This window comes from Myxine glutinosa, chromosome 3 (assembly GCF_964187855.1).
Source record: "Myxine glutinosa chromosome 3, kmMyxGlut1.1, whole genome shotgun sequence".
Lineage (NCBI taxonomy): Eukaryota > Metazoa > Chordata > Myxini > Myxiniformes > Myxinidae > Myxine > Myxine glutinosa.
This window is the reverse complement of record NC_136263.1, coordinates 68,687,105-68,712,152: the sequence shown is the minus strand read 5'-3', so window position 1 is coordinate 68,712,152 and position 25,048 is coordinate 68,687,105. Positions and strand designations below refer to the sequence as shown.

The 25,048-nt window shown below is 46.6% G+C and overlaps 1 protein-coding gene across 1 annotated transcript in view; it reads right to left on the bottom strand.

The window, feature by feature from the left end:
- Positions 1–25,048, bottom strand: part of LOC137423526 (28S rRNA (cytosine(4447)-C(5))-methyltransferase-like) — a 58,466-nt gene that overhangs the window by 7,066 nt on the left and 26,352 nt on the right. Inside the window, exons 15-17 of the mRNA XM_078774177.1 lie at positions 20,391–20,480; positions 20,141–20,263; positions 19,872–19,969 (exon numbers count right to left, since the gene is read on the bottom strand). Coding sequence (XP_078630303.1) covers positions 19,872–19,969; positions 20,141–20,263; positions 20,391–20,480 — 311 coding nt within the window. The remainder of the gene's footprint in view (positions 1–19,871; positions 19,970–20,140; positions 20,264–20,390; positions 20,481–25,048) is intronic.

Below are 25,048 nucleotides of genomic sequence, written 5' to 3'. Positions count from 1 at the left end.
AGTTGCTCTTGTCGGAAGTGGGGGAAACAGTTCTGCACTGAGGCCTGCAAGTGCAATGCCAGTGAAACACCATGTCGAAACAGGCCAAAGTAGGGGGGGGGGGGGGTCAGAGCTTACACAGTTAAGCTAATTGGCATTCCCCTGGATGGCTCCTCCTTCCAGCCAATCAGTCTGACAGACTGCAATTGATTCAGGATTAATTAAGAATACATGTGATAATGATCAACTGCCTGCACTCCAAACATGTTTGTCATGAAGTGCATTTTGCGCCTTGTGCCATGTAAGTGCACTTTGCGCCTTGTGACCGTTAGCCTTAATTAAGTGGCTAATTAGTCAAATATTGACATTTAGTGTAGAAAACAATCTTGCTATTATATAGGACTCAGGTAAACCACTTCACTGATGGTATTTAAGGCAACAATTCAAGTGAATTAAAACAGTATGTCAAAAAACGAAAAGTTGCTTCATTACGGATATATTCACAAAAATCTGATTTTTTCCCTTCACAATTCCCTTTACTTTCATAATTGTGAAAAGCTGTAGTAACCTTACCAGACAAAATACTGTAAAATAATTGAAATGTACAGATAGGTGATGTAAAATAAAACATTTTTTCAAAAATTTTGAATTTTGCACTCATTGACCTTTGACCTTGATTAGTGACCTAATTACGCATTTTTGGGCTTGGCAAACAACAGATTCGTATTCAGCACGAAAAACTACCCCAGAAAAAGTGGTTTGCTTGCTTTTACTCAAAAATGCCTCATGAATTCACGTTTCCCAGAAATTTGACTAGACTACCAATATTCCCATTCCACAAACAATACAATCATTCATCTGTTCAACAGAAAGACATCCAACACAAAATAAAGGAATTTTATTTAATAAATCCATTAGTGTGTGTATATACATATATACAGACTTGGCATTTAATATGGAATTTTTTTTTTTCTTGACTTGGGTTTACTTTCTTAACTCAGTATATCAATCTAGTGAGTTTCTTTTACACTTTGGTGATTTATTTGTTAAAAGAACCATGTCAGATTGTCTGTCGCAGCAAGAAGTCAACAACAGCATTATATCACAGGTGGCGTGGCAAAATGTACGGACAGGTGCATTTGATGATTGGCTTCACAGTCGGGTATACAAGGGTTGTTGCGTTCTGTATTAGTGGAAAACAACTGCTGCACGTCTACAAAAGTTATTGCCGCTTCCTCTGGAGATGGTCCGTCAACTCGACAATGCTGTTTGTCATGGAGTGGTGGCTTTACGAAATTACGGCATGAAACAGCGTGCTATTGCTCGGCAGTATGGCATCACTCAAGGTCAGGTGTCAAAGATACTGAAACGAAATGCTCAGAGGGGTGTCCCTTCTCCAATACCGAGGCCAGGACGTCCCCGCAGAACCACAAGGAGGGATGATCGCCAGCTGCACAGGTTAGTCCGCAATGGCCGTACCAAGTCAGCTAATCGGCTTAGGGCTGAGTGGCAGCAACTGACAAATGTGCCTGTATCCAGAAGGCTAGTCAACCAACGACTGGTTCAAGCAGGCTATCGTGCCAGGCGTCCCCTGAGAAAGCCACGCCTGACCAGACAACACCGCCAGCGCCGATTGCAGTGGGCCAGAGCACCGTCAATGGCAGCCAGGACACTGGAATCACGTGATCTTCAGTGCCGAGTCTAGATTTCTGGTCTATCGTCAAGATGGTCGCGTCCGAGTGTGCAGACAAGTGCATCAAGCCTACAACAAAGATTGTATAGTGCCAAGAGTCCAAGCTGGAGGTGGTGGGGTGACCGTTTGGGCTGCTTTTCATGCAGGGGGCAAAACTGACCTGGTTGTTCTGAATGGAAACCTGAACCAGTTCAAGCACAGGGCCATTCTGGAAGAAACATTGCTTCCATTTGCTCATGCAGCCTTTCGAGGAAACTTTGTCTTCCAAGATGACAATGCACAGCCTCATCGTGCTCGCATGATCCAACACTTTCTTGCTGACCGTGGTGTAGAGCATATGGAGTGGCCTGCCATGTCACCCGGATATGAATCCGATAGAGAACTTGTGGGCAGAATTAACGCGTCAAATCGATCACTTGGACCAGCAGCCGACCTCTGTGCGTGAATTGCAGCAGGCTATTGTCACTGCATGGCAAGCGATTCCTGTCCAAACCTTGGCAAATCTCGTGAACAGCATGCCTCAATGTGTACGTGCTCTCCTGAATGCTCGTGGGGGTTACACGAAGTACTGAACTGTAATTTTACTGTCCGTAATCCCAGTCGTAATTTAACTTTTGTTTTTGTTATAAAATTTTTTTGGCTAATGTGCAAAATAAAGAGATACTTCTGGAAAACGTACAGAAGTTTAACACAGTACTGTCCATGAATTGAGTTCGATATCAGTTTACATCACTTTCAAGGATCAATTTATTTGTTTCGAAATGTCAAATGTGGTTTTTGTTTCTTTTAAAGGTCACATCAACAAAATCTAGAATAATTTCAACATAATTCCAATGAACTTTTGGTTCTAAGACATCTTGAAAAGTAAGTTCACCCCCACAAAAAAATATTCCATATTAAATGCCAAGTCTGTGTGTGTGTGTGTGTGTGTGTGTGTGTATATATATGTATGTATGTATGTATGTATATATATATATATATATATATATATATATATATATATATATATATATATATATATATATATATACATATATATATATATATACATACATATATATATATATATATATATATATATATATACATATATATATATATATATATATATATATACATATATATATATACATATATATATATATATATATATATATATATATATACAGTGGAACCTTGACTTACGAGTGCCCCAACTTACGAGTTTTTCGAGATACGAGCCGTCGCTCGGGCGGTTTATTGCTTTGAGATGCGAGCCGAGATCTGAGTTACGAGCTTTCGCCACCCGGTCACGTGGTTATCTTGCCGTGCAAGTACAGTATCTCTGTCGTATAGCGCTGCATTTTTGTTTTCGCATGTTGGTTATTTTGAGTTTACGCCACCAGGTGGGTTCTGGTCACGTGGTTATCTTGCCGTGCAAGTACAGTATCTCTGTCGTATAGCGCTGCATTTTTGTTTTCGCATGTTGGTTATTTTGAGTTTACGCCGCCAGGTGGGTTCCGGTCACGTGGTTATCTTGCCGTGCAAGCACAGTATCTCTGTCGTATAGCGCTGCATTTTTGTTTTCGCATGTTGGTTATTTTGAGTTTACGCCGCCAGGTGGGTTCCGGTCACGTGGTTATCTTGCCGTGCAAGTACAGTATCTCTGCCGTATAACGCTGCATTTTTGTTTTTGCATTTTGGTTATTTTGGAAAATTTCATGTTCATGTCGAACATTTCATGTTCATGTTCATGTTTTCATGTTCATGCCATGCCAGGCCACAACTTGTTCAGAGTGCCGGCGATAGCTCGCCTTCTCTTTGTGGAAAACACGGTGAGATCCTTAACATCCAACAACTAATGGGACGCAAACGGGGCGCCCAGTTTAGCGGTACACACATTGATGAATCACCCTGCCTGTGATTCACCCATGACAGGTTATAGCTGGGTCGGGATTCAAACCCAGGCTGGACAGTTTAGACTTTAGAGTCAAGTTCATGTTTTCATGAACTCGCGAGATCTCGCGAGATCTTGGAGACGGCGGCAGGGATTTTCGAAGCTCCACACGGTCTCCACGTTTTTCGAAGTTGTCTGTTCACAATTGTATTTTGTCGAAACTGTATTTATCTTTCGGTGTGTTAAGTTATTGTGTGCAACTTTGGTTGTTTCTCGGTGTTTATCTTTCATAAATTGATCGTCTGTTTGCCGTGTCGTGTCTTGAGGCCTTGTACAGTGTGCACTGTACAACCTTGAGGCTTTGTTTTTCTCTCAGCGGTCCGTCTTTTGTGATCCAATAACTTTCGTTCTCTGTATTCCCAGTCTTTTCACCCATAGCCTACTTCCTTGTGTAAATCTCAACTCGGGGGAAAAAAAAAAAAAAAAAAAAAACAAAAAAAAAAAAACATTTTCCTTCTCTGTTCTCATTCGTTTATTCATTCTTATTCGTTCGTTCGTTCTTCGACCACGTGTTTCTCCCCCATTTCCCCAGATAGTTTTCACTCATTAACCTTCAATGTTTACATTTTCCCCTCAAGTTATGTATTCCGTCATATTTTATAACACCTTTTTCTTCTTCTTCTTTAAAAGGCTGCTTTCGACTTGCTCACCAAATCAATTCATCCCAAAAAAAAATATCCATCTCCTATAGTGCCTTTTTTCTACATTCCCTAAACTCTCCTGCACTCCATCCTCCATCCTTAAACGTATTTTTAACTCGAAGGTCACAAGAAACTCATTTTGCAATAAATGTTCGTTTCCCATAAATCGTACACTTTCAAAATCCAATCTCACCCCTCCCCTCCAAATCTTCCCCATAACCCCTCCCCTCCAAATCTTCCCCATCACCCCTCCCCTCCAAATCTTCCCCATCACCCATCCCTTTCAAATCTTGCCCCTTGCCTCCTCCCTCCTAAACTACCCCCTCACCCCTCCCCGCCAAGACGCCCCCTCGCCCTCCCCTCCTAGACTCCTGCCTCACCCCTCCCCTCCAAATCTCCCCCATATCCCATCCCTTTCAAATCCCTCCCTTGCCCCTTCCCTCCCAAACTCCCCCCTCACCCCTCCCCTTCAAATCTCCCCACCCTCATTGCTTCTCAATTTCCCCCCTCTCACTCCCCCCTCCTCAAAGCGTCCTCCCCCGCTTCTTCCCCTTCAAACTCTCACCCCCATCTCCCCCAACCTTCTGCCTCGCTCTTCCCCCTCCTCAAATAACACCTCATTGTGGCTCACCCAATCACCATCAAACCTTTTGTCCGCCCCATCCTTCCCTTTCTCCGAGCTATTCTGAAATCTCTGACACACCTTCAACAGCTCTCCCTACCCTCTTCCACCTCTTCCACATCTTACCCTACCCCTCCTCCCCCCTGTTCTGTATCTGATGCTCCCCCTTCCTCTTCATTAACGGTATGGACCTCAAACATCCGGGGCCTTCGTTCAAACTTAACTGATCTCTCCATGCAGGTTGCTTCTGTCAAACCAGACGTGATCTGCTGAACAGAAACTTTCCTCCTTTATGATGTCTCTGATTCCATAGTATCTCTCCCGGGCTACTCCCTCCTCCGGTATGATAGACCTGAGCCTCGTCCTGGAGGCGGGGTTGCTATCTTTATCAAAAACTCTCTTCCTCACTCGCCCTGCACTGCACTCTCTCCACCTCACCCCCAGGAATACCTCTGGCTACGGCTTCCCCTTCGCTCCCACCTCTTGTTCATATGTGTGTTGTACCGTCCACCAAACAGTGATGACTCCATCTACATCTCGCTGTCTGATGATATGGACCAACTTCTATCTACTCATCCCAACTCTCTCTTCCTCATATGTGGTGATTTCAACTGTCATCATGCCAGTTGGCTGGGTGTGGGTACCTCTCTCACCAGCCATGGCTCCTCAGCAAAGGACTTCTGCGACTCACTGGGACTGACACAATCTGTCAATTTCCCGACCCGGATCTCAGTCAACGGAACATCTTCTCTTCTGGACTTGGTTATGACTAACTTCCCTGAAAATGTCTGCTGCTCTTCTTCTGCTCCGATCGGATCATCTGATCATGTCCTTGTTAAAGTGGACATCTCTCTGACCATCCTCAGGGAGCCTGCTCAGCGTCGACGAGTCTGGCATTTCACTCAGGCCAACTGGCACGGTCTTCAAGCAGCCATCAATCATCTGGACTGGTCTCCCATCTCTACCACCTCTGACATCAACTCATCCTGGGAATTCTTCCAAAGTAAATTGCTCTCTCTCATGCACAGATTTATCCCATCTCGTCTTCAGTTGTCATACCCTTCCTCCCGTCCATGGTACGCGGAATCTTGTGGTGAGGCTGTTGCCCAGAAACAACTTGCCTTCGTCTCCTGGAAAGCAAATCCAACGGAAGGAAATCTCATTTCCTTTCACAAAGCCCGAAACAAGTGTGTGTCCACCCTCAGGAGAGCCAGGAAACAATATCTCTCCGTTCTCAAGACCGAACTCTCTTATCTGTCTCCCTCTTCCAAATCCTGGTGGCGTCTGGTCAAATCCGTTTCTGGTGTTTGTTCCCCCTCCATCCCCTCCCTTACTTCAAACGGCTACACAGCTGACTCCGCACGTGAAAAAGCTGAATGCCTCAACTCTGTGTTTGCCTCTAAATCTTGTGTCCCAAACCCATCCCTCTCTGTACCCACCATACCCAGTCGTACCCTGCTGCTCCTGGACTCCGTGTCCTTTCCTCCTGACAAGGTGGAAAAGTTTCTGTCAACCCTCGACTCTGATTCTGCAACTGGACCCGACGGCATCAGCCCACGGGTCCTAAAATCCTGCTCTGCTGCTCTATCTCACCCTCTCTCTGTTCTCTTCACCCTCTCTTTTGCTCAAGGTCAACTGCCATCTGCTTGGAAATCAGCCAACATCACCGCTTTGCACAAAAAAGGTGCAAAAACAGATCCTAGCAACTACAGACCAATCAGCCTTCTCCCAATTATCAGCAAAGTCATGGAATCCATCATTGCTTCGGATATGAAATCTTTCCTCTTCTCCAATGGCTTGATCTCTGATCATCAATTTGGTTTCAGACCAGGTCACTCTACTCTGGACATGCTGCTTCTGCTGTCTCAACAATGGATGGAGGTCCTCAATGCCAAACAGGAAATTAGAGCTGTCTCCCTCGACATATCACGTGCCTTCGACACGGTCTGGCACCCCGCTCTGCTCACCAAACTCTCCTCCTTTGGTATCCATGGAAATCTCCACGCATGGCTGGTGGACTTCCTCTCTAGTCGTCGTCAACGTGTGGCCCTGAATGGGTTTCTCTCATCTCCTCTTCCTGTTCAGGCTGGAGTTCCCCAAGGCAGTGTTCTGGGCCCCGTGCTTTTTCTGGTCTTCATCAATGATCTCACTGACTCTCTCGAAAATCCTCTCTATCTCTTTGCTGATGACTCCACTCTCTGCCGCTCCATTCCTCTTCCCTCAGATCGGCAGTCTGCTGCCTCCTCACTCTCTGAAGACCTGGACAAAATCACAGACTGGTCAAACAAGTGGAACATGTCTTTCAATCCTGACAAATCTCACACTCTTACTATGTCTCTCCGAAAAGATCGACTGGACAACCCTCCCATCTACTTTCTCAACAATCCTCTCCAAGAAGTTCTGTCGCTCAAGATTTTGGGTCTCACTATCTGCCATGATCTTTCTTGGGAAAACCACATTTCCAAGCTGGCCTCCAAAGCCAGTCGCCGACTGGGCATCCTCCGTCGTGCGAAGTCCTTCCTCGGCACACCTGAGCTCCTCACCACATACAAGGCTTTCATCCGCAGCTCAATGGAATACTGTTCTCCCCTATGGGCCGGTGCTCCTGCCTCACACCTAGCTCGGCTTCACGCTGTTGAAACCAAAGCTTTCAGAATTATTGGAATCTCCCGCGATGAAGCTATCTCTGAGGGCCTTTCACTCACTCACCGCAGGCAGGTAGGTGGTCTTTCTGTCTTCTACCGACTCCTCTCCGGCCTTGCACCCCCAGCTCTCTCTGTGCTCTGTCCCCCAAATATTCCTACAGGTCGCACAAGATCTGCCAGCAACCCTCTGATGGTTAAACTGCCGAAATCTCGGCTCTCTGCTCACCTTCACTCTTTCATTCCTCTTTTCTCCCGCCTCTGGAACAAACTCCCTCACTCCCTTCAATCCCACTCCTCCCTCCAGGTCTTTAAAACAGCTGTTCACCACCATCTCTTATCTTCCCCCATCCAAAACCTTGATCTTTTCTACCCCCGCTAATTCACCCCAGATCCACCTTGTTTGAAATTCCAACTTCTTTCCTGGAAGTCCTGGCAGTGTCCATATGTTTTATACCTCTCCCACCGCCCCCTTCCCACGCCCCCCCCCCCCAAAGCCCTCGCCCTCTCTCAGATCTCTCGATGTCTCCATGTCTCTCGGTCCCTGCTCTCAAATGTTGTGTTTGTGTCCTTCCCCCTCTCTCCCCATCTTGTCTACCGCTCCCTATGTTATATGTTTTATGTGTCGGTTTGTCTTTCTGTGTGATTAATGTTCGCTCTTTCACGAGCCTCGACCTTGTATACAAAAAAAAAAAAAAAGTGTGCGTACCTCCAGTCCAGGCCATCCTGCCAACTTGTATGCTGCATACAGGTGAAATATAAAGCGCGAGATATTTTTATATATACTGTATATTAAAAAAAAAATTGGTGTGGTTTTTGGCGGGCTGGAACGGATTAATAGCATTTCAATGCATTTTAATGGGGAAATTTGATTTGAGAAACGAGCAATTTGAGTTACGAGCTTGGTCACAGAACGAATTAAACTCGTAAGTCAAGGTTCCACTGTATATATATATATATATATATATATATATATATATATATATATATATATATATATATATATATATATATATATATATATATATATATATGCTATATGTATACAGGGTCCGGCTGGGAGGTGTGACGATTTTCAGAAAACTCGTACAGTTATTTTTAGTCGAATTTCAATTTTTATTATTTTTAAAGACTACATATATAATGCCATTTAATACACTGTAACAAAGACATTTATATATAATAAAAATAACCACCTTTAGAGGCCATTTTTCCCCGCAAAGCGGGGGTTGGCCTTTTTCGGGGACCGTGGTTGTTGTTGTTTTTTTTGGTCCCCTTTTTGAAGCAATGTTTTACGGCCGGATGCCCTTCCTGACGCCAACCCTTTTTGCCGCCTTTAACGACAAACAGGGAATTACCAGTGAACTGGTACTCAGTGTAACAAAGACATTTTAAAAATGTAATTCATGTTTGAATTGGGTATAACAATGCAAGTGGGGGGTCTAGCGCATGCGTGATGGCTGTTGGTTACCCGTTGTTAGGCGCCATTTCAGTAGCCATGGAGCTGTGGACGATTGAACATCGCGTCTTTGTTGTTGAGACATTTATTCAAACGGGTAGTTCGGTGGTGCTTACACAGCGCAGATTTCGTACTCACTTCAATGTTGGTCGACGTGGCGCCGTTCCGTCTCGAAACACAATATTGAAGTGGGGAAAAAAGTTCAGGACAACTGGATCTGTGAGGCCGGGAGCAGCTCGGGGAGGTGATCGAACCGTTAGGACCCCGGAAAACAATCGAAAGGGTTCAACAAGCTGTGGAGGCCAGCCCTCGTCGGTCAGCGGTACGGCACGCTCGCGCTCTACGGATGTCAGACAGATCAGTTCGGCGAATTTTGCACTTGGACCTTCATTATCACGCGTACAAAATCATGGTGGTTCAAGAACTGCAGCAGAATGATTTCGTACGGCGGTTTACGTTCGCAGAAAGAATGCTGGAACTGCTGAGGGATGCTGCTGTGCTGAGAAATGCTGGAACTTTTCCGCACGTCTGCAAGAATGCTTGGACAAGAACGGCCGCCATTTAGATGATGTCATTTTTCAAACATGAATTACATTTTTAAAATGTCTTTGTTACAGTGTATTACATGACATTATATATGTAGTCTTTAAAAAAAATAAAAATTGAAATTCGACTAAAAATAACTGTATATAATATATATATATATATATATATATATATATATATATATATATATATATATATATATATATATATATATATATATATATATATATATATATATATATATATATATATATATATATATATAAATATATATATATATATATATATATATATATATATATATATATATATATATATATATATATTGCTGCGGTTTTGAGATTTGTACAGTAAAGTTCAATAAAGGCTAAAAGTTGCCCCCCATAGTTAGTCACACGAGCAACTTGTAGCCTCATTTGTAGTATAGTTATGTCTTAGTATATGTGAGAGTAGGCCCCTTCCAGTGTTAATCCTGCGTTGTGTAAAGACAGGAGGATAGGCCCTACTTCTACCAACTATTCCACGTCCATAGGCTCGATCCATTGCGGCTAAAAAGCCTGGTCATGTTGGGCGCGAGTTAACACGAGGTACGCCTCGGAAGGTGGAGGAGGGTCGAGGTTGTCGCAGCGGCGATGCGAGGATGGTAAGCATGAGTCACCAATCAGGGCTCACAGCGTGTGGCTGCAGCACTGCATCACAGGGCGTGGTTGGAACATCGATCGGGCTAAGGGCGTGGCAAAAAAACCGATCGCGCGAAGCCCCCACCCCAGTTATGGGAGAGGTGCGCTGGTGTGACTTCAGAGTTATGGGAAGGGAGAGGCGCTCGTCGAGTTATGAGAAGGGAGAGGCGCGCGTCAAGTTATGAGAAGGGAGAGGCGCTCGTCAGTACTCAGTTGAGTTGGGCGTGAGTTCAGTCGGGAGACCCCAGAGTTATGGGAGAGGTGCGCTGGAGTGACTTCTGAGTTTTGGGAAGGGAGACGCGCTTGAAGGGAATCATTCACACTGTATGAACTTGGTTACGAGAGATACGTGGGCGCAGCCAGGGCGTTGATAACTTGCGCAGTTCGGCCAAAGCGAGTGAACGCGGCTGAATAACTGCCAGCTGCGCTAAGTCCGCCCTCTACCATTCGCCCCGAGATTAGCCGTTTGTTCGAGCGACACGATACGAGTCCCTGCTTTCGCCTACCTCCATCTTCGCAGGACGTGCCGGGGACCGTGGAGAGTGAGACGGGGCCGATCCTGGACGACCACCGCGGCGCTGGAGAACATCATCCTGCCCATCTGCAATCCCCGTGTGAGTGTGTGTGAGACGGGCCCGTTTGTCCTGGGGTATTAAGAATAAGACTGTCTAGGTTTCCCTGTGTCTCTTCGTCCTGAGCTGTAAATACGTGCATAATAATTAAACCTATTTGTTCTTCCTTTTCTTCTGAATCCGATCGTCTTTGTGATTTCCCCATTGACTAAGCGTGGCACGGGTAAAACCGCTTGAATCGGGTTCCACTATCGATAATGGCGCAGATCACATGTACGCAAACCGCTCGGCGTATTACCATCACACGTGGTTCGTGCGAGGCTTATTTCCTCGCTTCCAGGGCAGCGCTAGTACTTAGGTACGAGCGAATTTGGTCCAGAAACCCTATTTGGCGCTGTCCGGAAGGGACGTAATAGGTCTCGGGTCGCGCCAGGTCAGTAAAGACAAGGGGATTAATCCCTCCTTGATAAGGGGAGAAGGCCGGCGGCAGATCCGCAACAATTGGTGTCAGGAGTTTGGATAGGACCCGAAGTGCGCTTAACGCACTCCAAATTACGAGCGACCAAAATTTAGTTTTTAAGATCCAAAAATTAAATTCGTGCCATGGCTAGCCAAAGCGGTCGAATGCGGGTGGGGGTAGAAGAGGTAGATAGATAACGAGGAATCAATGACCCAGGACCCCCGGGGAGAATCAGGAGACGAAGAGGACATTGATAAGGGGCCGGTCGTAGGGGTAGAAAATGGCGGCGCCTCGCACGAGGCAGCGGAAGCCGAGCCCGCGGCGCCAATGGATATGGGCACCTTCATGGCGCAAATCAAAGCGTGCTTCGTGGTGCAAGGTAATGAAATAAGGGAAATGAAAGACGGGTTAAATAAATTGGAAAACAAAATGGGTGGCCAATTGAAAGAATCGAGGGACAAATCCACCCGGGACATAGAAAAAATGGGTGGCCAATTGAAAGAATTGGGGGACAAATCCACCTGGGACGTAAAAAGAAATGGGTGACCAATTGAAAGAAATGGGGGACAAATCCACCCGGGAATTGTTTGAGTGGAAAAATGGGCTGGAAAGGCAAAATGGACACCAAAAAGAACGAATGTGGCAGAATGAGGGTGGCGTCGAAAAAGGAAATAAAAGAGTCAGGGAAGGACATAAGGCGCAGGTTGGGCGAAGAGGTCGCAAAGGGACGTGACGAGGTAACGCGGTGCGAGGCATGCGTAGGGAGTGAGCTTGGGCAGAGCGCAGCCAAGTTGACCGAGGGTGTAGAAATCGCGACTCGGGGTGTAAAAGAGCCGACGGCCGCCGAATTGGAAAAGCAAATTTTATTGGCGCCGGCGGTCGTCGAGGACAAAGAAATGTGTATAGTTGAAATTGGGGCCGAAGAGACGGCAGGTATAGAGGAATTATCACGGGAGGAAAAAATGGAATCTGCGCAAAGTCCGTGTTCGCATTGTGATGCCGTACTTGCTAACAAAATGGAAGGTTTGCAGGTGCGGTTGCCGGAGAAAATAATCCCGAAGGTGAGCAGGAGTGCGAAGGTGAGCAGGAGTGTTTGGCGGGAAAACATTTTTGCCGCGCTTGGGGTATAGACGGAGCCCGGGCGCTCGTGGAAGGTCCTTTGTGAGGTGTACGAGAGCGAATGGTGCGCGTGTGCGAAGGAAGTGTGCACCGGAGCGAGAGTGTGAAACGGAGGGTGAAACGGAGTGTGAGACGGAGAGTGAGAGCAGATGCACACCACAGCGTGTTGTGGAGAGTGTGCAGGAGTGCACACCAGAGCGTGTGATTGGGTGTGCAACAGGAGAGTGCACACTCGTAGGTAAGTGTGCACTGAATGGGTGTGTACCGGAAGAGTGCACACCAGTGGTTGTTACTGAGGGTGTAATAAGAGAGTGTACGCGAGGGTGTGCGATGGCCGAGTGTGTAACGGGGTGTGTGGAAGGTATGAGTGTGCCTGGGTGGTGTGCACGAGAGCGTGTGGTAATAGAATGCAGGGAATGTATGAGAGGCGCTGGAGCGCCTCGATGTGCGAGAGTGGAACGCGTCGCGTGTGTTGAGAACGCGGCTCGAGCATCGACGCAGACCGGGGCAGCGTTTAGGGCGAAAGTATAGCCGACGCGTGCGCTCGGTGCGTGGCGTGCTTTGTGTGCTGCGGGGATAGTTGCCACGGCGGCATGCACGATTCGTGCCGGGCCCCGCCCTGTATGGTCGGTGCCATGCCGTGGCGAAAGAGGCAAACGGCACGGTTCGGGTGAGGGGTGGGGGGAATAGGAGGGGTCGGACCTTCACCCCCTGGCGGCTGCGGTGCTCCGACCGGGGGCGGTTGGGGCCATCGTGCAGGGGGCCGAAAGGCTCCACGCAGAGATGGCGCCTTGAACCTTGGCCCAACAAAGCCTCCTCCCCTGAATCGAAAATGCCGGACGGACCCAACCTACAGGCGACCAACCACCCGCATGCATTGCTTGGCTTTTCGAAGTCGAGCTGTGACGAAAATGTATTGCCGCACGGAGAGGCTCATAGTTCAGAGGACTGGAATAGCAATAGTGTTGGCGAATGGTACCCGGCGTGGGGGAGTGGTGGTTTCGCCATTCCTCACATGTTCTTGGGGCACATGAGCAGTAGATTATGGGGTGGCAGCATAAACTAGCCGAGGGCGGGCTAGGTTAATTGTTAGGGATTTAGAAATGACTTTAGAAGACAAGATTTAAGTAGGGACATGGTACAGGTAGAGGGGACGTAGAGAGATTAGATGGATGATAACGACGAGGGAGTGCTTACTGTAAGGGAAGACGGGGAAGCACGAGTATTAGGGGGAAGTAGTCAGTTAGATGATGCTGTGTGTGTGAGGAATTGTGTATCGAGGACGAATGGAGTGTGTTGAAGTGAATTGACTTGCATGGTGTGCAAGTGGGGAACAGGTGTGTGAGCACAAGAGGTGTGCAAGAGAACTTGGTGTGTGGAATAAATGGTGTGGAATGAGTGGTGTGGAATGCTCGGTGTGACGTAAAAGGTGTGGAATGCATGGTGCGAAGGAGTGAATGGGGGAGATGGACCCCTTCACGAATACCCGGGGTGGGTAGTTTAAAGTCAGGTAGAGGGCTTAGGTAAATTGTTTGGATATTGACACCTGTGGTGCGGGAAGTAGCAGGAAGTGCTTGGTTGGGTGCATGAGTCTATGAAATGGCTGGGCGTGTGGGCTTTGTTGGTACGTATGGGTATTGGGGCACTCCGCCACTGGTAGTCTGTCAGCCAGGTGAGGCCGCAGATAGGCTCCGGGAGCCAGTTACAGTTGTGAGTAGTGTTCAGTGGGGCCCGAGGATCCTAGGAAAGGACCCGGGTAGCCCAATGCCAAAGAGGGCATCAGGGGGTGAGAGAGCCAGGAGGGGCCTTCCCCAATTTAGGTAGTCGCAAGGAGCAAGGTAAGCTCGGATGGCGACTTCAGTGGCGGAGGTGCGCAGGTAGGTAGACCTGCTAGCGGAGCCACAGAACCCAGCCCCGAAATTGTGCAAAGGCACAGTAAGAAAAATTGGGGAGTGAGGCCCAAATTCGTAGGGCACCAGGTGGTCAATGGGAATCAGGTTTTTAGAACCACATAGTTTAAAGAGGCCGATTGGCAGGGCATGACCCCGGGTTAGTTTAAAAGTTAATGTCAACTAGTTTAGTTAGGAATTGAGAAGTCCCTTCGCGCCATCCACATCCATTCACCAAGGTGACAAAGCTCCGCACCAGCACCAAGTGATTGATTTGAGTGAGTAAGACGCATCTCGACGTGAAAGAGACAATGTGTGTTATTCCATCTCTTCCTTCTTGGGAGGGATTGGACGACGAATTTGGCTTAGAGGGGGATATGGGAGACAGGACGTAGACGGATTTGTAATTTGTAAATACAGGGAAGGGCAAGGGTAGTGTAAGCTGACATTGGGGGGTACGAACGGTTAGGGACGAGCTTGCTCTGCTCGCTCTCCCGCACCCCTCATGCTGCATTGCCTTGATTGATGTGTACCCTTGCGCCCTTTCCTTTGTTAACTGTGCTTTGTCTCTCCTCCTCACCCATGGACCCACTTTTGAGGAGGAGTTGTGCAGCAAACTCGAACTGTGCAGCTGCACTTTGCTATTCCTGTGCGTCTGCGCCTTTCTACCCCTGTGCGGCTGCACATTGCTACACCCGTGCAGATGAACGGCGCGGTACTTTGCTGCCGTACTCTTTATTATAACTTTGCTGCACATTCACAGACACTTTGCTGCACCACTTACACATGGACCACACGTTTTGTGGCTTTACACTTTGCTGAGCAGTTATTATTATTATTATTATTTTTTTGTATACTGAATCGAGGCTCGTGAAAGAGCTGACAACCACGAGGGAAAGACAGTACAGGGGGACTGCGAGGGAAAGACAGTACAGGGGGACCGCGAGGGAAAGACAGCACACGGGGACCGTGAGGGAAAGACAGTACACGGGGACCGCGAGGGAAAGACAGTACAGGGGGGCCGCGAGGGAAAGACAGCACACGGGGACCGCGAGGGAAAGACAGTACAGGGGGACCATTAGGGAAAGACAACACAGGGGGACCGCGAGGGAAAGACAGCACAGGGGGACCACGAGGGAAAGACAGCACACGGGGACCACGAGGGAAAGACAGCACACGGGGACCGCGAGGGAAAGACAGTACACGGGGACCGCGAGGGAAAGACAGCACACGGGGACCACGAGGGAAAGACAGCACACGGGCCATTTGCTGCAAACTTACCCTTCATCTTCGGACCACTGGTTTTAAGTGGCATCAATGTCACGCAGTTGGACCACATAAGGATGGCCCTGCGGACAAATAAAAATGAACACGGGTTCTTGTACATTTTATTCTGGTGTGCCAGGAAAGAAGAACTAAGTTTTTATTGCACACAGAAGATGAAGCAAGAAGAAGATGCGGCCCAGCAGCAAATGGTGAACTTTTTGACTGTGCATTGATGAATGTGTTTTGGTGTATTGGTGCATTGCTGTGCTTTCTCTCCCCTCCAATCTTCTTTCCACAAAAATAATAGGTCCTGGGTTATAGAAATGTAAATAAGGTTAGATTTGTAATTGTAAATAAGATGCTACCCACCGGCTTTATGTTTAGTTTGAGAATCAATTCCGCAATTCGGTTAGTTGTGGGTGCGAGTCTGTTAGTTAGTTACACAACGCAGTAGGTGGGACATATTTGGTGTTGTAAAACTGTCGCATACACGGGGTTAGAGCAAATGTTAGAGGGGAACCACATCTAAGTGTCACATGTAATTAAAAACTAGTCCCAAGTCTTTCTCAAAACCGGTCGTTCACACTTGTGTGGGTTCGACTCGGGGACGAGTGTGACGAGGGAGGGGGGCAGTGCTGCAGTTTTGAGATTTGTACAGTAAAGTTCAATAAAGGTTACAGGTTGCCCCCCATAGTTAGTCACACAAGCAACATGTAGCCTCATTTGTAGTATAGTTATGTCTTAGTATATGTGAGAGTACCAGCTTGCTGGGATAAATGATCCCGGTGTGAACCCCGGTTTAGAATAGGTACACCGTATCCCTGCGCATCGTAAGAGGCGACCAAGGGTTGGCGTCAGGAAGGGCATCCGGCCATAAAAACATTGCCTCAAACAGGGAACCATGATTGTCATGGGGCCCGCAAGGCTAACCCCCGCTCTAGCGGGGAAATGGCCTTAAAACGATCATTCATATGTGAGAGTAGGCCCCTTCCAGTGTTAATCCTGCGTTGTGTAAAGACAGGAGGATAGGCCCTACTTCTACCAACCATTCCACGTCCATAGGCTCGATCCATTGCGGCTAAAAAGCCCTGGTTATGTTGGGCGCGAGTTAACACGAGGTAGGCCTCGGAAGGTGGAGGAGGGTCGAGGTCGTCGCAGCGGCGAGGCGAGGACGGTAAGCATGAGTCACCAATCAGGGCTCACAGCGTGTGGCTGCAGCACTGCGTCACAGGGCGTGGTTGGAACATCGATCGGGCTAAGGGCGTGGCAATAAAACCGATCGCGCGAAGCCCCCACCCCAGTTATGGGAGAGGTGCGCTGGAGTGACTTCAGAGTTATGAGAAGGGAGAGGCGCTCATCGAGTTATGAGAAGAGAGAGGCGCTCGTCAAGTTATGAGAAGGGAGAGGCGCTCGTCAATACTCAGTTGAGTTGCGCGTGAGTTCATTCGGGAGCCCCCAGAGTTATGGGAGAGGTGCGCTGGAGTGACCTCTGAGTTCTGGGAAGGGAGACGCGCTTGAAGGGAATCATTCACACTGTATGAACTTGGTTACGAGAGATACGTGGGCGCAGCCAGGGCGTTAATAACTTGCGCGGTTCGGCCAAAGCGAGTGAACGCGGCTGAATAACTGCCAGCCGCGCTAAGTCCGCCCTCTACCGTTCGCCCCAAGATTATTACCCGTTTGTTCGAGGGACACGATACGAGTCCCTGCTTTCGCCTACCTCCATCTTCGCGGGACGTGCCGGGGACCGTGGAGAGTGAGACGGGGTCGATCCTGGATGACCACCGCGGTGCTGGAGAACATCATCCTGCCCATCTGCAATCCCCGTGTGAGTGTATGTGAGACGGGTCCGTTTGTCCTGGGGTAGTAAGAATAAGACTGTCTAGGTTTCCCTGTGTCTCTTCGTCCTGAGCTGTAAATACGTGCATAATAATTAAACCTATTTATTCTTCCTTTTCTTCTGAATTCGATCGTCTTTGTGATTTCTCCATTGACTAAGCGTGGCACGGGTAAAACCGCTTGAATCGGGTTCCACTATCGATAAAGGCACGGATCACGTGTACGCAAACCGCTCGGCGTATCACCATCACACGTGGTTCATGCGAGGCTTATTTCCTCGCTTCCAGGGCAGCGCTAGTACTTAGGTACGAGCGAATTTGGTCCCGAAACCCTATTTGGCGCTGTCCGGAAGGGACGTAATAGGTCTCGGGTCGCGCCAGGTCAGTAAAGACAAGGGGATTAATCCCCCCTTGATCAGGGGAGAAGGCCGGCGACAGATCCGCAACAATATATGTACATACACATACACACTGTCGGACCCCGAAATTTGCGAGGGATATGTTCCTGAAAAATGCTGCAAATGTCAAATCCGTGAATGTCAGGCAATGTTTCATTGGGAAAAGGGGGGATTGGTTCCCAGAGGTTCGTGATTTATAAGGGTAAATTAAAAAATTTTAGAAACACAAATGTTTCACATTTGAAACATTTTGAAACATTTGAAACATTGCACATCATTACAGTTTCATTAAAAATTCTTCCAAATAATAATAAAAATACCGTAAACCTTTCCAAAAGATTAGCTCACTCTTTTGGCGTGAGTGTAATGTTACTTTATCAAAAACGAACCATTTGTTTTCCTTCAATCTTGCCTGTTAACATAGCGATATAAAATGTCAATAACATGCAGTTTCATGTCAATTCTAATTCATTCGTCTAGCCTGAAGGGGATGCGAGATGATTGCAATGCCTGTGTCTGTGCGTCTGACGGTCTGTGCGTCTGACGGTCTGTGCGTCTGACGGTCTGTGCGTCTGACGGTCTGTGCGTCCGACGGTCTGTGCGTCTGACGGTCTGTGCGTCTGACGGTCTGTGCGTCTGACGGTCTGTGCGTCTGACGGTCTGTGCGTCTGACGGTCTGTGCGTCTGACGGTCTGTGCGTCTGACGGTCTGTGCGTCCGACGGTCTGTGCGTCCGACGGTCTGTGTGTCCGACGGTCTGTGTGTCCGACGGTCTGTGTGCCCGACGGTCTGTGTGCCTGGCAGTCTGTGTGCCTGGCAGTCTGTGTGTCTGGCAGTCTGTGTGTCTGGCAGTCTGTGTGTCTGGCAGTCTGTGTGTGTGCCTGTATCTGTGTGTGTGCCTGTGTCTGTGTTTGTGCCTGTGTCTGTATGTTTGTGCCTGTGTCTGTATGTTTGTGCCTGTGTCTGTATGTTTGTGCCTGTGTCTGTATGTTTGTGCCTGTGTGTGTGTGTGTGTGTGTGTGTGTGTGTATGTCTGTTGTCCGATGGATGTGACAGTTTAAGCAGAGGTGGGACTCCCCATGGGGAATATTTTATTGCTAACTCTGATGTCGTAGGTCACATGGTATGGCAGCCATATTAGATTAAAAGAAAAGAAATTGACATCATTTTCTCTGAAACCATTCAACAAAATAAATTAAAACTTGGCATATATAATCAACTCTCCCATGGGGTAAATAGGGTGATAACGGTGACATCATCATGAAGTGGTATTCCAGCCATAATCGTTTGAATTGAAGTGTTCATCCAAAAACTTTGAAACTTCATATATCTGATCTATGACCAAATGTGAGGGAAGAATTAAATTTACGACGTTCATAACCCATGCCAATAAACGAGGTGACATAATAGGGTGCATGGATTATACGAGTATATGGGCCATAATAGTCGTGTGTTCAGTCAACGATGGTATTTTTGTTAAGAATGAACGCACGAGGCAAGACTATGCACTCTACGAGTGCAGTTCTTGGTCCTAATGTGATAATTGCAGTGAAAATATATTTTGCAGCACTTTGTTAAAACAAACAATGACAATTACCATCTCTTGGCTTTGAAAAAATCAAATCCACTGTCATACTGATCACGAGCCTCAATCATACCCTCATTACTTTTGTCCCCGGCCCCTCCTACATGGTCGGAGACAGGGAATAATAAATGAGCTCCATGCGACTGACCGATAATTTGTCCATGTACTTTTGTGTACATTATATTTCAAAAATCGTTGACCATTTCGCTTTGATATTGCAGATATCTATTCCTCATGACATTGTCCCAAACTGATTCGATCACAGATGTGATTGGCTGCATTATTTTGCCATGGCAACCATCTCAGTAACTTGGCTTGTGTACGCGATATTTCAAAAACCGTTCAAGGTTTAGCTTTCATCTTACACAGGTCTATTCCTCACACCACTCAAAAGGCGAGAGATACCTACAGTATCAGGCTCCTTGTTCTCTAAGCACTGGCTGGTAGCAAAAAATGTTATTGTTACCATTTGAAGAGTTTATTTCTAAAGCAATAAAAAGCATTTTTATTTATGCTGCGATATTGGGCGAAACAGCAAAAGCAGTACCTGGTAAAGCCTTCCTTCCCAAAGTCCAGCCCAGTTGGCACCAATTTAACATTTCGCTTCCGTAGCGCATAATCTACCACCCATTCATTCTCCTCCATCTGCAAAAGAAAGAACAAAATAAAACAGAGTGGTTGGATCGAATCTGCAAGCACAGAAACAACAACAAAATAAAAGAAATGGAACAAGTGGGAGAGATTGGCAGGTTCAGCTCCCTTTCTTAAATGAGAGATCAAAACGTATCTGCCCAGCAGGAGCAGCACATCTTTTACCATGATTGAGCATGTGCAATAGACCATTACACCGCCAGACAGTGAATTGGCATTCAGGGAGTCGATGGCCGAGAGGAGCAGCTCCTTTTGCAGGTGGGCAAGGCGCTGTACATCTTTCTCGTCCTGTATACGCAAGCACGATGAACACAAACTGCAACAGCTCTTTCAGGATCCTTCAAGAGCATACATTTATTGACAGGATCCAGCAAAGCAGTTTTGCCTTGGGCATACAATACAGATAAATACCTACTTTGCTACTTTTCACCAACGGGTCTTTGGAGATTATTCCCGTGCCGCTACACGGGGCGTCGAGCAGCACTCTGTCAAATCCTCCCATCACCTGCAAGTTGATGCACATGCACATAATAACCACTGTGATAAAAACTAACATCAATAAAGGGTATACAACATAGTATTCATAGGTAACTGTGGTAGATATGCATGTTGACAACATCAGAAACACTGGTGCAAAAGGTAGAGACGATGTCGAACATATCGCTTCACATTTGTGCAATGGGTCTCAAAGTTGTCATTCTCCATCTAACAGCTATTTCTAGTTACCAACAAGGTGTGCACGATGGTTCGTGTGAGCCTGAGCTAATTGACATCTAAACAAAGGATATAAACGTCAATTCTCGAGACAAAGATACAATTTCCCTTGGTCTGAAGGAGATTTTTTGAAATAGTGCATTTGTTCCCTTTACAGAATACATGGCTCATGGAAGAGCTACGCAACAGAGAGTGGCACGTTAAAAGATTGACAGAGGGGTATAGAGGAGCAAGTAGACAAAACTCAAAGAAGTACAGCACGGTATGAAAAGGTGAGTGGCAGAGATGAAATGGGGAATTAAGGGGTTCACAGCAAGTGTAGATGAGTAAGTATAGAGCCAGTGGTGGGCAACTTGAATGGCAATAAACAGCTGATTGAATGACTCAAGGGATGGGACCGACACAACAGTCACAGACAGCCGGTTTCACAGAAGATATAAAAGTGGGATGACGAATTGGAGGTGAGCATCATGCTTGAAATTGGGGAGGGTGACTTGGTGTGAGTTTCTCGAAGGATGTGGGCGACTTAAGGTGAGTGCGGTAGATGCGGGAGGGAGGTTAGTGGTTTGGAATTGACAGAGCAAAACGAGGCAGTAAAAAAAAAAAAAAGAGGAAGGTTACCACCAGACTGCCTGCGGTAGTTGAGAAGCAATTCCTGGGACATGGCCTACTGCTAACACACCAAAATGAGAAGAGTTTTGAATTCAACCGCCCTGGTGGAGCAAGGTGGGAAACAACTGGGCTAGCATAGCATAGCATAAGAAGTCATACTCCATCACATTTAGGATTCAAGTTTCTTGTACACCATAAAATAATTAGAACAGCACTCGGTAGAGAGCATATCTCCGCCAGGCTGAACAGTTTACGCTTTGTATCCCACCGATAGCCCAGATCTGGATCCAGACCGGAACCAAAACCAAATAGGCTTGTTCTCGTCACCTAGCCAACTCATCCACCTAGTTTTGTCATAACTCACCCACAACTTTTTGAAATATCATGCTACATAGCATATTTGGCCCCATCTCTCATCTCTCTATAGTGAAGACTCTATAGTTATGAGAGCCATTTGTGTGTCTCCATTTTTCTCAGAGATGGCCAAACGGATCTCCGTCAAACTTTCAGACGTTCATCAGTGAGTATCGGGGAGTATCGGGGAGTGTTTTAGGCAAAAACTTACGATGTCTCTCCGAAAAGACCGACTGGACAACCCTCCCATCCACTTTCTGAATAATCCTCTCCAAGAAGTTCTGTCACTCAAGCTTTTGGGTCTCACTATTTGCCATGATCTTTCCTGGGAAAACCACATTTCAAATCTGGCCTCCAAAGCCAGTCGCCGACTGGGCATCCTCCGTCGTGCGAAGTCCTTCCTTGGCACACCTGAGCTCCTCACCACATACAAGGCTTTCATCCGCAGCTCTATGGAATACTGCTTTCCCCTCTGGTCTGGTGCTCCTGCCTCACACCTAGCTCGGCTTCACGCTGTTGAGGCCAAAGCGTTCAGAATCATTGGAATCTCCCGCGATGAAGCCAACTCCAAGGGCCTTTCACTCACTCACCGCAGGCAGGTTGGTGGTCTTTCCGTCTTCTACCGACTCCTCTCTGGCCTTGCCCCCCCAGCTCTCTCTGGGCTCTGTCCCCCAAATATTCCTACAGGTCGCACAAGATCTGCCTGCAACCCTCTTATGGTTAAACTGCCAAAATCAAGACTTTCTGCTCACCTTCACTCCTTCATTCCTCTTTTCTCCCACCTCTGGAACAAACTCCCTCACTCTCTTCAATCCCACTCCACCCTCCAGGTCTTTAAAACAGCTGTTCACCACCATCTCTTATCCTCCCCCATCCAAAACCTTGATCTTTTCTACCCCCGCTAATTTCGGTCCCCTTGTGTTTTATACCTCTCCCCCCCCCCCCCCCCCCCTTCCCACGCCTCCTCCCCCCAAGCCCTCTCCCTCCCACACTTCTCCCTGCTCTCAAATGTTGTGGTTGTGTGCTTCCCCTTCTCTCCCCATCTTGTCTTCCGCTCCCTCTTTTTGTATATTTTGTTTGTCTGGTTGATTTGTTTGTGAAATAAATGTTAGCTCTTTCACGAGCCTCGATTCAGTATACAAAAAAAAAAAAAAAAAAAAAAGTTGGACTTTTTGAGAATTTTCTTTTAATCGCTCTATCGTGAGGGTATGTAAGTTCGTATGAGCTCATTCCATAGTGGGTGTAGCGAAGTAATTTAGCCCCCCCAAACCCCCCCCCAAAAAATAGGCCAGGCAACACCGGCTAGTCACATACATTTTTGAAAACTATCGTATCTGGATTCGGATTTTCAACAAAATCAAATTGATTCGTCCTTGTCACACACTCAACCTGTACACCAACTTTTGTCCAAATCCGTCCACAACTTTTTGAGATGTCCTGCTCACAAACAAACAGACACGAGTGGAAATATAACCTTCGGTGGCGGAGGTAACGATTAACGGATCAGAATGTAACTACCTTTGTGGAGAATAGCATGAAGTTGAACAGCCTTGGAAATATGATCTACTCAAGACACTTTATGGCTGATAAGGAGGCTTTTTGTGTGTTGCGCATACAAAACCGCAGAGAGTACACTTGTAAATGGTTAATCCACTCATTATGTTGACGGATGCACGCACGGAGGGACAGCCAGATGAACAACACAAAAACATAATGCCTCCGACAAATTTGTCAGCGGAGGCATTCGAAAAATTAACCGTTTTAATGACAAACACTTTTAGTTTCACATGTATATTGTGTGTGCGGGCCATAGAACTCTGTAGAGTGTAGTCCGTCTCGGCAAGAACTGTTACACTACCTCAAATCCATACTTGCAATAACACCTGACCATTGTTAACCCTGCAATACCTCATTCCCGCTTTTACCACAACCTTACCGTTAGAAAATGAGTGAGGATGTTTTTATTGTTTGTACTTTTTGTGACATGTTTGGTACACTAACTTTTTCCCTTTAAGTTACACGTTTTTCGAAATGTGGATTTTTCCACAGATAGCACTAGTCCACATGAGAGGCGAGAGAGACGATGTTGCATTTTTCTTGCTTTTTTTACTGGAACTATCATGTTATGATCAAATGAGTCCTTAATGTCAATATTCTTACTAAAAATAAACAAAATGAAAATACGCCTCAAAATCTTCAGTTTACGATACCGCACACAACTTTTCCCATTATGGAATGTGCCGACATAGGCAGTTTGGAAAATGTAGTGTCGCGTTGATGTTATAATTTTCAATATCATAATCGAGCCGATAAAAGAGATATCTCCCGGCCCTAATGGAGGCTTGTGAAAAATACAGTTGACCAAATTACAAAGTGCCATTTTGGATGGTGGTCCATTGTACCACTCCGTGAATAACTCTCCCAGAGTTTACCCACAGAAGTAGACCGCAAGATTCATTGGCTGATCTATACAGGACATATTGCCCATAGACTAGTTTTCCAGATCTACAGACAAGGATGCTGCTACAGCCTGCCTCCACGATGTGATGGAATCATCAGCAAAATCGTAAAGATAATTTTCCAGTGAAGCAGTACAGTGATGTAAAAGAAGAACAGCATTTACATAGTATACTGCATGGCACTGCCTCAAGAAGGAAAGCACAAGACAGAATGACATCGAAAGAGACCCAATGTTTGCATTCAGAAAGAAAAAAAAGAAAACGAAGAACCATTCAACATAAGAACCTTCAATACCAGTGGCCTACGGTTTAGAAAGGAAGGCTGGATACCAGGCAGCATTACAAACAAGCCCAATAAAATGACACCTTCTTGGTGACTTGTTATTGTGTGATAAATTTGTTATTTGCTTGTGTGATAAATGTTAGCTCTTTCAAGAGCCTCGATTCTGTATACAAAAAAAACAAAAACAAAAATTCTTGAAACCGAGGGGTCCATCCATTGACAATTTTAGAAGCAGGAAGTCCAGAGTGGAACAGCATGGGCACAACCCAAAGTGATGATCATGATCAGTGATCAGAGTTTGAGAATAGTTATGATTTGAAGTTTACAACAATGACACATGACATCACTTTGCTCAATGGCCTGGAGTTGAAGGAATCAGTCCTGGCACCCAAATTGTGAATGGGTGATGCTGGTAACTTTCCATGATGACGGCAGGTGATCATTTACGAAAAATTTGCAAAATAAATAGACTGGAGGAAAAAAAAACATGGCAGAAGAACAGATTTTGAAGATTAAAGCACTTAGATCATTGGGTGCAGTTGCTGAAGGGGCAATATCGCCGAGGAACTTCAGAACCTTTGTGAGAGAGAGCACATGCTACAGTCAAGCAGTCTTTTATTGGAGATAGGGTGAGGACAAGAGAATAAAGGC